Source organism: Mercenaria mercenaria, chromosome 19 (genome assembly GCF_021730395.1).
Source record: "Mercenaria mercenaria strain notata chromosome 19, MADL_Memer_1, whole genome shotgun sequence".
Lineage (NCBI taxonomy): Eukaryota > Metazoa > Mollusca > Bivalvia > Venerida > Veneridae > Mercenaria > Mercenaria mercenaria.
Window position 1 is genome coordinate 4,801,716 of NC_069379.1, and position 16,022 is coordinate 4,817,737.

The 16,022-nt window shown below is 33.6% G+C and overlaps 1 protein-coding gene across 1 annotated transcript; it reads right to left on the reverse strand.

Moving 5' to 3' along the window:
• Positions 1-3,603: 3,603 nt before the first annotated feature.
• LOC128551284 (uncharacterized protein K02A2.6-like) lies at positions 3,604-5,019 on the reverse strand. Its single transcript, XM_053532065.1, has one exon. The coding sequence runs from the start codon at positions 5,017-5,019 to the stop codon at positions 3,604-3,606; it is 1,416 nt and encodes a 471-aa protein (XP_053388040.1).
• Positions 5,020-16,022: the final 11,003 nt, after the last annotated feature.

Below are 16,022 nucleotides of genomic sequence, written 5' to 3' on the forward strand. Positions count from 1 at the left end.
CATATACTAAATATGAATATTTCTGCCTTAAATTTTATCACATGTCTTTATTTTATTACAGTGATATTTGAAATATGCATTTCACAAGTTTTGAAATATAAATATTCTCCAGTTGTTGTTTTGTGTGTGTGTATTCTGTTTTATCATATTGTAGAATAAACGATATATTATAATTGTATCGTTTACACAATATAACATTGCCGATCCTAACTACATGTATATTTTTCACTTGTTCAAAGATTGCTTAAGGTACACATTTGAACAATGCTTCTTTCAGTAAATATTCAAAACAAAAACTAATTGAATTCTGATAAGCTGAGATTACATCGGTTTGCGCAGCGTTTTTCAACATCTATTATACAAAACTACTCAGATTTTATAACTTGGTCACAGATACAACTTTCTGTAAAAGCAATGCTTTTGTGAAATTTATAGAAATATAAAAGAGTAGAGCTTACTATGCAAGAGGACTTTTCGTGTTTGGTTTTTGTAGTAAGAATATAGGTGTAGAAATCAAACAGTAGACTATGTAGAAAATGACACTTGTTTGTTGCACATTTGGTCACGGCAAAATGAACACTGAAAGACAAATATCAAGAGGAACATTTTTGACTTGTTTTTGCTTTTGGAAAGCCAATGTACCGCCCATATACAAGCGATGTTTGCAAGCGCAGTTTTCATAATTTAATGTTTCAAATTCCGACGGTCTGTGTATAGTTGTCGTATGGTCTAAAATTGATTTGTTTCGATACAAAATTTAAATCGTGGGTTTGCTTTCTATAGTCTGTTTATATATTATACGTTTTCAATAAGATTCTTTTTTTTTCCGTGTTTAAAATCCAGATTTTATCTGTTCAAGTAATAAAATATGTTATTAAATATTTAATTCCGGGAAACTCATTTTATAAAATGCTACAGCCCATTTAATTACAAAAAGCGATATTTTAAAGTTTTGTAAGGTTTAACGTCGTACAGAAACAGTTATAGGTCATATGACCACTTTACAGTTTGTGTGGTGGAGGAAGACCTTATGTGCCTTTCCGCGCATTTTTTCCATTACGGGAGGGTACCTGGCCAGATCCACTGAATTTAATAAGCCAGCTCGAAGGCTTCCTCACATTCAGAATGCAACACACGTTGATCCTACATCGGTGAGGGGCAAAATGTTCAAAGTCAGAGACCTTTACCCCTCGGCCATTTTCAATATTTTTAACTATTGAAATATTATCTATCATACTGTCTGCAAGAAATATTCTTTTATTGTGACGACATATGAATAATACGATCTGTAAAAAGATCCTTGGGAAGCAAAGAATGCAACCAAGGAGAATAAAAGCAGACTCGGTTTGATTAAGTCTGTTCATGTAATGAAATGTGCAACACCTCTCACGCATATTACCCACGCATTTAAAATATAATCTGTATGTTTATTCTGGAAAACAGTTTAGTAAGGGCAGCAGACCCACAGGAATAGCCACATTTAAACAACGCAGTAACCCGTAGAGCACTCTACATGTAAACATTGGTTGAGCGGCTAAGATCAAGTACACATAAACATTAAATACCATGTCGATATAGTATTTCTGTTAGAAATAGTTAAACAGGTTTTGTGAATTATAGATAGATGATATTATTTAATATGGAGGTGTTAATATTTTGTAACGTGTTGCAAAAAATGTTTTGAATTGATTTGATAAAGGGTATTGACCAATTTAGTATCCATTTTCGCGTTCCACTTTTAGCTCACTTATGTGCTATTCACATTTGGCATGCGATGCGTCTGCAGAGCTCGTATACTTCCCGTTTGCTCTTTTCCGTGCGACATCTGTGCGGAGGCAATAGGCGGCTGTGTGATATTTGTACGGATTCATGGGCTCGGCGGGCTCTTCGATTTTGTTAAGAGAGAAGTTATACAAAGTTGAAAACAACCGTAAGCCATAGACATGACACAAGCGGCATTGTGCAATCCCAGATCGGACATGTTTAGGGCCGCTCGCTGATTGTGCAGCCAACACAAAATATTCCGTTGGAAGTTTACGGAGACTGCACGGCAACTGCACTGAAATTGCACGTTTTACGTATAAGTTTTGCGTATTGTTTATACAGATTTCTTTCAGCCTTTCCTCCGAGAGCTTGACACAAAAATGCACGATGCTCATAATTTATGTAAACACATAAGCCATAGCCCGAAATCACCTACGATTCCCCAAACATTGCAAAGAAAATCGTAGAGTGATTGATAGCACGGTGCCATGGTTGAAACGGGAATTTGACATTAACCGTACTTTTCATCATACTTTATCAATAGCCAGGAATCTTTATTGAATTTATTTCAATATATTATTTGACAATAGTTGAAAATTTATACATTTCCATGTAAAAAAGTATCTGTAAAGTGTCCGAGTTATAATTGTATGGGAAGATTAAATGAATAAAGACTGTGTATGACAATATACATTTTAATGATCAGTTACGATTGCATGTTTGTTAAACTCTGATCAAGATCTTACTCATACTACAATGAAATATAATATGTAGGCGGAGCTTAGAGAGTCTGGCTTTAGATTGACAGATAAACTCTACTACAGTACATCTCCTCTTCACTTGAATTAAAACTTGCATAGTAATGTGAAATTAAAATAAACAACATAATATTGGTGCTAGACAAATTCTGTCAAAGTGTCACTTTAAAATACCAGAACATAATAGTTTAATACTGAAAATATCACCAGTTAATATTGGTAAGTTTACATCCTGTGTGTTCTGCACGTATCCTAATATTTGTTGATTATACACCAGTCTATGTGCCTACAATAAATCTGTAATGTAATCAAATGAAATGTCAAATAAACTAGAGTCAATTACATTCTCTATTGATATCTTTTATCAATGAAATTCCAGAGTTAATTGTTGTGAGAATAATAAGAGCAGTGGGTTAACAAAATATCATGGTTAACAAAATATCATTGTTTCTTTCTCTCTTCTTTTTTAAAAAAAAAGAAATAAACGCACTTAATTCGTAAAAACTGATAACATTATAGATAAAATGAAACTTATATACACTATATACACTAAGTAAAATTTCAAGTCAGATGTTATCCTTTTAGATCAAATCTGATATTAATATAAACTTGCACTTTTTTTATCTGCTGGATTATTATGCCAGCTTCACAGCACTTAACACATATCACTTTTAATTAATTAAATTCCAATTGTTTTAATGCGTTATATAATCTTTGAGGTATTCAGGTGGTTTTCGTTCACGCTGACTTCATCGTACAGGTTGTGAGTTGGTTGTATCACGTGTCAGTGACGAATCAGAATTATTTCTAGTCGGTATGTTGATAATGTTGTCGTTATCTGTTAATGATGATGATGGTAACGGCGGTGGATTTTCTACGTTTTTGAATTCTGATGAAGTTCTAGTAATTTGCTTGTCCTCCCGTTTGGCTGTAATCATTGTTCTTTTTTTAGAAATGATTTCATACGGACGCGGGTCAAATGGTGGTGTAAGTTTATTGTCCTTCTTTTGTTTGACAAGTACTGTGTCACCAATTTTCAGATTTGATGGTTTTGCATGACGTCTAGTATCAGTATCAGAATTCATTTTTTGCTTAGCCTTTTGTCAGATTGTCTTGCTTTTTTATGTTTGTCTCCTTGTTTTGAAGGTATTTGAACACTCGGTATTTTGATGTTTATTGAACGTCCATAAAACAATTCAGCTGGTGAAATGTTGGTGGAAGCATGTGGTGTAGCACGGTAATTTCTTAAATATGAATACATGTCTTGTTTCCAAGATGTACCCTGAGCATGGGATGCGCGTATTGCTTTACCTATCGATCGCATGAAACGTTCACATTCACCATTCGCTTGCGGCCATAATGGAGTAATTTTTCTATGTTTGAATCCCATATAATTCGCAAATTGTTCAAATTTGTGTCCATTCATTGGCGGACCATTATCTGATTTTAAAACTTGGCAAATTCTAAATTCTGAGAATATCTTGTCTAATACAGGAATGACTGTCTTCGAAGAGGTTGAGTTAATAATTTCTACTATTGGAAACCTTGAATATTCGTCTATCAGAACAAGTAGGTATTTCCCATTCGGAAAAGGTCCTGCAAAATCCAAGCTAACATGCTGAAATGTATATTCCGGCATTTCACTCATATTCAGTGGTTCTGACGAATTTGTTTTCGTTGCAGCAAGGCATGGTGTGCAACTTTTGCATTTCTTTTCGACTTGCTTATCTATTCCCGGAAAATATACCTTTTCGCGTAATAACTGTTTCGTTTTCACAATACCCTGATGTCCTTCATGAGCTATATTAATTACCTTATCTTGTAATGATTTTGGTATCACGAGCTTTGATTCATGAAGTAATACTTCACCATCTTCAAGATAAACTACTGTCGGAGCATGTTTGCATCTTGCAAATGTATCAATTACACTGTTTTGCGAATTTTTCCACTTCGAACTTTTGACATTTGATATGACTGTTTGTAAATCACTGTCATCGCGCGTTGCACTTATAATTTCCTTCATTGTTACTGCCTTTGGAACACAATGATGAGCAATGAATGAGATGTGTCTTTCCGCATGTTTTGATTGTTTTGACTGTTTTGAACTGGCAGCATCTGGATGTCGACTCAAATAATCGGACATGTTTGAATCTCCAGATCTGTATTTCACATGAAAATCATGAGCTTGTAGTCTCATTCTCCAACGTTCAAGTCTTGCAGGTGGTTTCGACTTAGGATTCGCGTAAATATGTTCGAGTGCTTTGGCATCACTGATTAAAGTGAATGAATGTCTATACAAATAGATATGCCAATGTTCAATAGCCCAGACAATGGCTAGATGTTCTCGTTCTGTTTGGGAATAACGTTTTTCTACGTCAGTAAGTGACTTGCTAGCATAGCAGACAACTTTGCCATTCTGAAGCATTATCGCTGCAATTCCAACTGGACTGGCATCGACTATTAATTCAGTTTCAGCTTTTGGATTGAAGTAGGTCATTACAGTATTACTGCTTAGATTGTTTTTGAGAGCTTCAAATGCATCCTGTTGTTCCTTGTCCCATTTCCAGTCTACCCCTTATCAATTGACGTGGTGGTTCAGTTATTGTCGAATAAATTGGAATGAATCTCGAGACATAGTTTGTCATTGCCAGAAAACTACGTACTTCTGACACATTTGTGGGAGCTTGAGCATTTTTAATAGCGTCACATTTCTTTGGATCGGCAGAGATTCCATCTTCACTAAATACATATCCAAAGAATTCAATCTTGCGCTTGTTGAACTCACACTTCTTTTTGTTAAGCGTAAAGCCTTTATCTCCTGGAATCGTTTCAAAACAGCATCTAAACGTTTGTCATGGTGTGCCTGATTTTCAGCATACACGATGATGTCATCGCTGATGTTTCTTACGCCATCAAGTCCTTCTAGTGCAGTGCGTAGTGTATTTTAGAAAATTCAGCGGCGCTATTTATACCAAAACTTAGACGTTTGTATCGCCTGATTCCAACATGTGTTGTGAATGTCGTCACATTTCAAGATGATTCTGAGAGTTCTAGCTGATGATATCCTTGATTTAGATCTAGTTTTGAAAACACTTTTGCTCCATTTAAATCAACTATCATATCATCCAATGTAGGAATGATGTGTTTTGTTCGTTTGATTGCTGTATTGGGCAACCTCATATCAACACATAATCTAATTTCATTTGTTTTTGACTTTGGTTTTGATGTTACCACTGTCGTCGAAACCCAATCTGTAGCTCCTTCTACCTTTTCAATAATGTCCAAGTCTTCTAGACGCTTCAATTCCTTTTCGACTTGTTTCCGTTGATGGAAAGGTATTCGTCTATGCGGTTGTGACACGGGTTGTACATCCGGATCGATTATTAGGTCAATCTGCTTATCCTTGTATTTCCCAATACCAGTAAATATTGAATTGTAGTTTTTGCAAATTTCATCGACTTTACTATGTTGCAGTGTTTGAATTTCTGGAATCACTTGTAATTCTACTGATGTGAGATACGATAATAGATTACCGCTTTTGCCTCCCGTCACTAAAATTTCAGCTGTAGTGTACTTCTATTTTCTTTCAACGGTAGTCACAAATTTCCCAAGAAGTTTGACATGAGAATCAGTGCCATATGCAAATACTTTCAAGTTTGGTTTTTGAAGCTTTGGTTTCGGATTCATTTTGTTGTACGTCTCTTGATCTAGTACATTAACTGAAGAACCAGTGTCAATTAGGAACTTGACATTGTGTCCATTAACTGAAGCACTTACGTATGGTCTCCTGGACATGGCATTTACAGTTAGTCCAAATGCATAATTGTCACTTTGGTCACTGTCATCACTCGATGAATAATCATTTAGATTGTTAGTCTTCCTAGATTTCATTGTGTTTTAGCGGCACACACTTTCAAAATTTTCTTGTGACAATATAAACTTTCTTTACCTTGCGCTGGACATTTTGTCTTGTGAGGGTATTCAAATCAACAGTTACGACATTTTCTTTGTTTTTGCTTAACATATGGTTTCTTTGCAGTAATTTTCTTCGGTGTGAATTTCCTTTTTGTAACCTTGTTTGCACTTTCACCCGTACCATGTTCGATTTCGGAAGCATGTTTGTCAGATAATTCCAGTGCACGAGCTTCTTGAATCAATTCATCCAAAGTTATATCTTGTTTCAGCACTTTGCGACGTAACCTTGTTGACTGACATCCTTGGATAATCTGTGATTTTATTTCCTTGTCTTGTTCGGCAAATTCACAGTTTTCACAGAGCTGCCGTAGCCTTGTATGATACGTGTCAATTGTCTAACTTGACTCTTATTTTGCTTGGCGAAATTTGTACACCTCGTACTCAGTGCATTTTTTTCGGTGCAAAGTATTCCGTAAGTTTCAAAAGAGCAGTCTTATAATCATCACCTGTCTCAGATAGTGTATCGAAAATATCATTTACTTCTTCCCCAGCATAATGTAGAAGTATAAGGCTCTCTTTCTCTTTCCATTAGTTATGTCCAAACCAATTAGTAGATTCTCTAGACGGTGACACCATTTTTTCCATCTAGTGTCCACAGCAGGCTCGTTAACAACAAAATTAGAGAACACTAGTAATCCCTGTGCCATTTTAATAGTAGTAAAACATCAGTGTTTCATGAATGAATTTCTACAATTATGTCACTGTTATTCCAATGCCGTTTATTAAACATTAAATCCAATATGTCGTTGCTATCTCGTCGCCAATGTAAAGTGTCCGAGTCAGGAATCTATAATTCACAAAACGACATTGTCAGGATACTGGTTATATGACCCAGGGAAGTGCCTACGCCTTTAGTATCTTGAACAATAGTTTGGGTCCAATCGCTAAGGTGACTATGTCTTAGACTAGCTGACAAACGATGTAGAATGTCCTTTGTTAAAACGTAGAGCTGGTGAGACCAAATATCTCATATATTGAATTTTCCTCTGGCTACCTTGCCTAAATGATTCGTGTACCAGTGATTCGTAAATGATTTCTTATTATGAGCTAGACAATTTCAGGGATCAGGCAAATCACTAAATGTTTCAAACTAACAATTTTTAATTAAAAATGATTAGCTCAAACTCCTATAGGCTGGAGACTCTATACTTGACTAGTCTTTTTGTTGAAGTTCCCGACAGACAATGTTTTTGAATCAACAACATACGAGTCCTATCGCATAGATGCTCGGCCTCTGTCCTCTCAAACTCTATAAGATTGCCCTGACTTCTGGATGCTCAGCGTCTATATGCTATCATATGTAGCATTCAACTACCATATAGGTATTATCCCCGATGCCTTGGCTGTACTTCGCCAATAATGCTGAACCGTCTATAAGCTGGAACTCTCCTACTATCTTAGTAGATTACCAAACTCTGGGTCTCTGTCTCAGCTTCCCGATGCTCAGCCTATATATGCTATCGTCTATAGCATTCAATTACCTTTAAGGTAAAGCTCCTATGCGTTGGCTCTATAGCTCGAAACCTTATCGAAATTCTGCTACTCTTCTTTAGTCTAAGAACTTCCAAAGTCTTCTTTTTAATAATTTATCCGCCCTGACAGGGTGACTGCAATAGTCTCCTTCTCAAGGTACTGGGATAAATTATTAGTTGAATCCTCGATGTGTCTTCTTCAACCGCTGGATACCGAATGTCCTCTCTGTCATCCATCCATCTATTTATACCCCAGCAGACGTGCTATTTTTAGACGTGCTATTTTTAGAACTTGTTTCTGATTGGTCCAAATTTAAACACAACGTCTTACAACGAGTACCTGCTCTATTAACTATCTGGTTCCTTTTTAACTTTTGTATATGACATAATGTGCGAAGCAGGGACCCAGCCATCCATATAATAAACCCAAATCAGCCATAAATGACCCAAATTCTATTATTAACAGCAATTCAACAATAATTATAGCAAAGATAGCATGAAAAGGGAGTCGAGTACTATCTGTGCTTTTATGTTACGTAATCAATACATCAATTATACCAATTATTCTGACAGACATGACATTTAGTGGGACGTCATAACACGGCAAACATCATGCATTTAACATTGTGTGAAAAACTGGTTATACTTGGTTCAAACAAAATTAAAAGTACATATTTTAATGTCGATCTATCTTTCTATAAACTGACGACATACACTTTTTGTGATTAGACAGATAATTGAAATGCTATGATTAGGCGTATTTACTAAACAAAATCTTTTCTAAAATCAGTTTTATATGAACAGAAGACTTATATTGAACATGTTTCTCTAATTTCAGAAAAAATACTAAAATTTCATAGAAAGGTCTTACAATTAATCACACCTTTAAAATATTTGAATCAATGAACAAGTTTCAGTGCACACTTAAACCATAAAAGCGGAATTTGATTACATATGTGATATATTATGCATTCAGCTATGTATATCCAGTTTGAGGCACACGTTAATGAAATGCTTATGTAGGTTCTTAGCAACACAATAATAGAAATGCAAAAATCCAATTTTGCTATTGAAGTAAACCCTTCTGTATGTACACAAAGTCAGTAAGCAATGCAACATGCATAATACTTTTGTTAGTTGGGGGATTACAGGTATATCAGGTGTCTGATAAGTACATTGTGCTCTGACGTCTACATGTATGTCTTTTACTGCATTCATTTGTGTTAATTTTACTTACTCTCAACCGCTCACCCCCTATTTCCATGTAGAGTTTAATAATGTCGTTGTTTTAGTGCTGTTATACATTTGCAGATAGTATTACAGATGATATTATAATTAATTAAGTAACTGTAAAATAAAGTGTTTTTTTTTTTCAAATAAACATGCTGCTTTATTTAATTCAATTTCATGGAAAGTTCATTACATATGATACTTATTCAAAGAAATTTAAACATGTTTTAGATATTATGTGTCCGTAAACTTGAAAACGATTTCTAAATGTAAATGTATAATACCAAAACATAGCATAAGAAACAAACTCATGCGAAACATATCAATTCCCGACCATGCGATAACAATCAATACACCTTCTAAATCTGAAACTCAGTGCTAGCGGACAACACTTGTATATGGGTGATATATGGGATAGCTAAAAGAAAATACAGAAACCGATAATAAGCCGAAGATATTTATGTCTCAAAACTTGTGAAATGCGTATTTATAGTGTCGGTTTCATAAAATAAAGCATAGCATAATATTTATTGCAGAAATATTCATATTTTGTATTTGTAAAACCGACGAAGTTAACAAGTTGTTAGCGACCCCATTTTCACTTGTAAGACGTTAGAGCAATAGTTATTTCACGGAAATTGAATATAAAAACGTCTATGGAAACAGACACAACATGTCTGAAAATTGAAAAATCATTTATACTACTATTTTAATAGAACGAATAGCCAACATACATTATTTTCTTTAATCTCAAACTATAAGGATAAATATCACGTTTGCCATTGTCACATTAAATACGAAACTATATGTATAGGTATTTTCTTACATAATTTTCAAGATTATTCCAAAACGTATATCAGAATGTAAGACATATTAAAGATATATACGAGACAGTTGAACAATACAGTCTACCTCTGTAGACCAACACCTTTTGGGAGATACAAATATTGACCGTATTGTAGAGGCTGTTGTTCTGGAGAGGTAAATCTGATAGTATATTTCAGCTTAAGTTTGATGATGTTGTACTAGAGATGTTTTTGCTTGGAAAAGGGCCGCTCTGGAGAGGTTGCATTGTATTTGTTATTATTTACTCTCAAAGGGGAAACGTTATATCATATGAAGATGAAAACTGAAAAATATTTAAATTGATTTTTTTTTGCCTTTGATAAGGAATATAGATTTATGTTAAAATTTGATTGAACTTTATGTTTTAGGGTTTATGGCCGTCGGAAATTTGTGTTTACAAGGAACGGAAGTAAGGTAAGGCATTGTTATGATGTAGAGCATGTAAGTAGTTTATCTCTTTCAGCCTAATATTTATTAATGCTATAAAGCAGTTAACCAGTTTGTACCGAAATTTGATTAATCATCCTGTAGTTCCCAATTTTCTAACATCATTGTGTCAAATAATATACTTTATTATACCCTCTTACAAGATATAGCACAAAATCGGCCTGCCTAATAAACTTTAGTCAATATCAAGATATCACTTTTGAGGGAACTTTTGAAATCACATATTTCATCAAAATTTTGCATCGAACCCGTAACCATTCTATTAGAAATGTCTGAACTTAGAAAATGAGTTGTCAAATCATATGTTTTTATTCAGAAACAAAACAGTTTTTGCTATTTCTCACTTTTACAGCACTTCAGCCGGAAATTTTGAAAACACATTTTTTTCCTATTTTTTCACTGAAACCGTTATCATTGTATTGGAAATGTTCTTACTAAGAAAATAAGTGGTAATATCAAGCGCTTTTATCAGGAAACAAAAAAAAAATGCGATTTTTCAATTTTATCCACAAACTGAACTGCACTGGTAAACGTCATATATATGACGTTATGTCTGAATACTATTGTTCTATGGAATATTAGATTACTGTCTGAAAATTTAGATTTATTAGGCTCGTCTACAAAAATCGCCTTGCCTAATATATTTCTTTCACCTCGCCTTATAAATTAAAACTTATCAGACAGTAACCTCATAGTCTCTATTTGTGCACTCAGGTGTTTGGTTTTGTCTTCTTTACAATTGGTTGAAGAAGATTAAGACTTTTTCCTTTTTGACATACAAATATGATTACACCACAAAGCTAGGACTAGAACGATTTTGATATCATACATATCATACAAGTAAACTGAATTATTACACGATATCAACCTCTATTATTGTAAAGGTTTGACAAATGATACAAGAAAATAACGCACTTTTGTTACATTTGATGTAGTTCAAATTGCTCAAGTTCCGAGGGAATGTAACTGTTATGCAATCATTCGTTTAGCAAAACTAATTTACGGTCTTAAAAATTCCCTTATCTATCGAAAGAAGTAACTGAAGACATAGAAAAACATTATGTTTAAATTCCATGTTGATGATAAATCAGTAAAAGTTAAAAGGATTCAGTTAAATTATACTTTGAAATAAATAGATCTGTTTCATTGCTACTCGGATGGGTGAATTTCAGCAGGTTTCATTGAGCATTTAAGAATGAAAATAAATAAAGTATTCTTAGTTCTTATTATCTAATGTCTCACGGTTCATCGTTCAGATGTTTGGATATTTTTCTACTCGCCCTAATGGTTCAATTATTGTGATTCTGAATCCTGAAACATGGTTATGTAGACGATGAAAAAGCGAAGGCATTTACTACTGGATAAATAAAATCATTGTTTGAAGTGCTTACACGAATGAATTATATCAAAAGGGCGTCACCCAAAAGATAAAATAATACACATTTGAACGAAAAACTGATTTTATGTAACACAAAATCGCTGTTGGAGATACATTTTTTCAATTCTTACAAAGGTAGTTATCTATGTCCTTGACGATATCTACCAAATGTTAACCAGCCTGGTCTTTGTCATACAAACAGTTATTTTAATACATAATACTGTCGTCATAGTGCCTGTCTACCTTGTTTGAAAGAAAACAAACAAATCCTGATGTTATGGAATGCTATTTATTACAAATTGACTCAATATTAAATTGAATGTCTGGCGAAATTGCCAATTAAGTGAGGTTTATCTTTGCATGGCGTTATATTTATTCCGCAAACATACTGTTAAATATTTTTTTCAGCTTTTTAAACAATGTTACTAATTGTCTTAGTTGTATTATCTAAAGGGGAAGCAAAGATCGTTAAATGGTATGCAATCAAAATAACTAACCAATTGCTGTATTTTGATAACTGTATTAATCATAATAAATGTTATCCTTACAATCATCATGTTAACCTCAAGTTTAAGATATACCCTGTGCAATTAACACGAACTATCATAGACTTGTTCCTTGCTACATTTACAAGTCTCAACAAGGTTCAATTTCATTCAAAATAGCTTTTTGTGAAATTTTGAATAAGCATAAAACGTTTTACTGAAGCAGAATTAATGTTACAGCGTTTTCATATATCCCTTCAGTAATTAAGATATACGATAACAAATACATGTTAAAGGTCAAACTATTTCTTTGTATAGTCCATCCTGATTGTATATTCACTGCAACTTTGTTTACTCAAGCTATCAAGAGTGCGTTCGAGCGTACGAGGTTAGAAGCCATCAAACTTCTTGAATGTACTTTACTGTTTATGGTAAATGTAAATGCATTAGAAAATATCGAGGATATAAGTAACCAACTAATAGAATGACAATTTCGATAAAACCATATACGTTACCTTATGTTATGTTACTGGTTAACAAAGAAAATAAATGAATTCCAAGGGAAAAGCGGTCATCCAATATTTCGAATATTACCTTTTACGGAACAAGTATACAATAATCTTTGATGGTTGAACAAAAAAGAAAAGAAAAAAGGAAACATTTCATTTTCCTTCATATTTCACCTTTATCGATGGTTAAAATATATTTGAGAGCTCAATGACCGACATTTTCATTAGTAGAGCATATTCAGCTGACTTTGAGGTGTCCTCGTTATGAACGTGATTGTTAATACTTTGTCATCTATATGATTGTACTGATGACTTGTTGATGGTTTAATATATTCGAAATTAGAAAGAAAGAAAGAAAAAATGAAAAATATGCTAATTGAAATATCTGTCACCTAGGTAACTGCTTATGAATAAGTGATACGACGCTCTGTCGAGAAACCCCAAACTCGGTTTATCTATGCCGCCAAATAATTCTTTTACGTCTGCATGTTATTTTCTTCAACAATAGAAGGAATACAATACAATATACCATTATACCATTATCGGTAATCATCAGATGGCGACGGTAATTTCCATGTGAATTTCGGACTACCTAGGGAAACATAGCGTGAAACAACGTTGGTAAAAAAATGCAGATTTTTTTGCGTTTTAAATTTTTGCTAGATGAACATTCTGCTGGAAATATGTTTGTGATTCTACCGAGAGACCGCAGGAACGCAGAAATATTCCACCGTAGAAATAACCCGCTATACGGTATATGATAAATTGTGTAATATTAATCTCCTTATATATATTTCAAGTCAACAAAAGAAAACAGTCAATCAGTTTTGATAGTTTTGTATTATTCCTAAAGCTTGAATTAAACATGAAAATTAATTATAATTTTTATATTTGTTTTATTATACCGGAAATATAGAAATATTTTAAACGTGCACACATGACAAATTTAACAAACTAAAGACGCTTTAATAAGATACGTTGCCATCGACATACCAATCGGGAAACTCCGGCATCTCGGACGTAAACAGTATTTTGCTAAAATATTAATAAATAAATAAATAAATATAAATATAAAAACAGTACTTTCATGGAAGTAGTAAGAATATTTGCTGGATAGGAGTGATAAAAAATTTATATATGATTATTATTCACTGAAGAAGCATAACAAGCCAGCCTGATTTCCTATTGTTTTACACATATTTTGATTTTTTGGTATGGGTACTTTATTTAATTTATTACTTTTTCTTATCAAATGTGTTTGAATACGTTAATTTAATCATGTTGTTGAACCCATGTTATAAAAACATGTTTAAAAATTACGACCCCCACCCTCTTCGAATAGAGGGGTATATTTGTTTGGAGATGTCCGTCGGTCTGTCGTATTCTTTCTTTAGACCACTTCCTTTCCGAGCATAACTCAAGAATCGCTTTCGTCAAGCATCATGAAAGTCCATAGGGTGGATGTTCATAACTTCTTGATGAATAATATCATTTTGGATATCATAGGTCAAGGGTCAAGGTCACAGGTGGGGTGGGGGCATTTCGTGTTCTATGAGCTCTTGTTCTTAAATGTATCTTTGTGTCTTTTAAGAGCCTTTAACAATATTATAGGAGGATTGTCGTTAACTTTGAGATATGTTGACCTAGCAATGTTTATTAAAGTTGAACATCTTATATCTTCTTTCTTTTACGATCTAGAGCAAATAGTGATCAACATGAACTAATTTAAACACTATGTGTTTTATGAATGGAAATAAACAGAAGTTCAGAAAAATACGTATGTTTTATAAAATTTTTAGAGTGGACTGGTTAGACCTATGAAATCATATAATTTAATTAATTTCATATTAACAACTTTCAGCCTTGAAATTATGAAATACCGCGTGAGCATGCTTTTCTGTTTGTTTATATTGGGGTATAACAAAACACTTACATACACCTGGCTGATTTTTTTTTTGTGAAGTAGACCGCAGATTGTCAACACATCGGAGAATAATCAACTCTGCCCTCTGCACCCCTTCTTTTGATAGGCTTTCTTTCTGGTGACAGTTTTTTACTGTTCCTTTCAAAGCAATACTATAGACTGTTAAATTTGGTAAATAAGTGTATAACGCCTTTACAATTTTAGTGGCACTTTCTGATTCGCCTAGTGTTCGATATGTGCTTATAGTTTAAGAAAAAACTATGCGCTATAAGTTGATATGGCGCTAATCAACAAGCTGTATTTTTATAATATTTTGGATTTTTTTTACAGTGTTTACTCGTTTAAGAAACGAAGGTAAAACAAGGACTTGACAGCGCATGAACTACTTCTTTTTATTGCATACAGCTTGTACCAATGAAAGCACAATGATTATCGCAAATAATGTCGACCCTGGGACATTTAATCATTGTTCAACCACTACGATGTAACATTTTATCCATATTTTTTCACTCAAATATTTACCCAGAAGACACACGGTAAGAAACACAGTCAAACACCTTTTCTGGCATTCAAAAAAAAAAAAAAACCACACTTTTATTTTCATTTATGAAAACTTTTCTATCTAGAAAAAATCATTACGTTTCGGCACCAGACAATAGGCGTTTAATTTTTTTTAGCAACAATTCCGCAATCAAACAGTAAGACATTTTGTCACACCTGTATTCATAATAAACAATTATCACGGTAGGACACTGTTAATTAAGTGTTATTGCTTCCATTTGTTGTTTGTTTACAAGAATACGTATATACGTTCTTCTTTCGAGACAAATTATGCAAGGGCATGACAGGCGATGATTATCCCATAACGGAATAACGGTAGTCTATGCGTTTATTTTTAATATGCGCTTACATCGAACATACGCTTATCTTTACCAGATCAGTTAATGTACTGTTATATCTGCTTTAGGTAAGTTTTGAAGATTTTTCATTGTTTCTTCTTCTTTCTATCTTCAATCCGTAATTCTAAATATTTCCTAATTACTCTCACAAACATTTTTAAAACATTTCTACTCATATTTCTTTAAAAGATTTCTTTTTTTATATTTACGACATCACTTACCTCTGTTTGTTAATTGGGGAACAAAAAAAAAAATTTGCATTACGGTACCAACAAATAAATTAACAAAATGCATGTTTTTCATTATAGTAACGAACGTAGTCCCGCTCGCGTTAG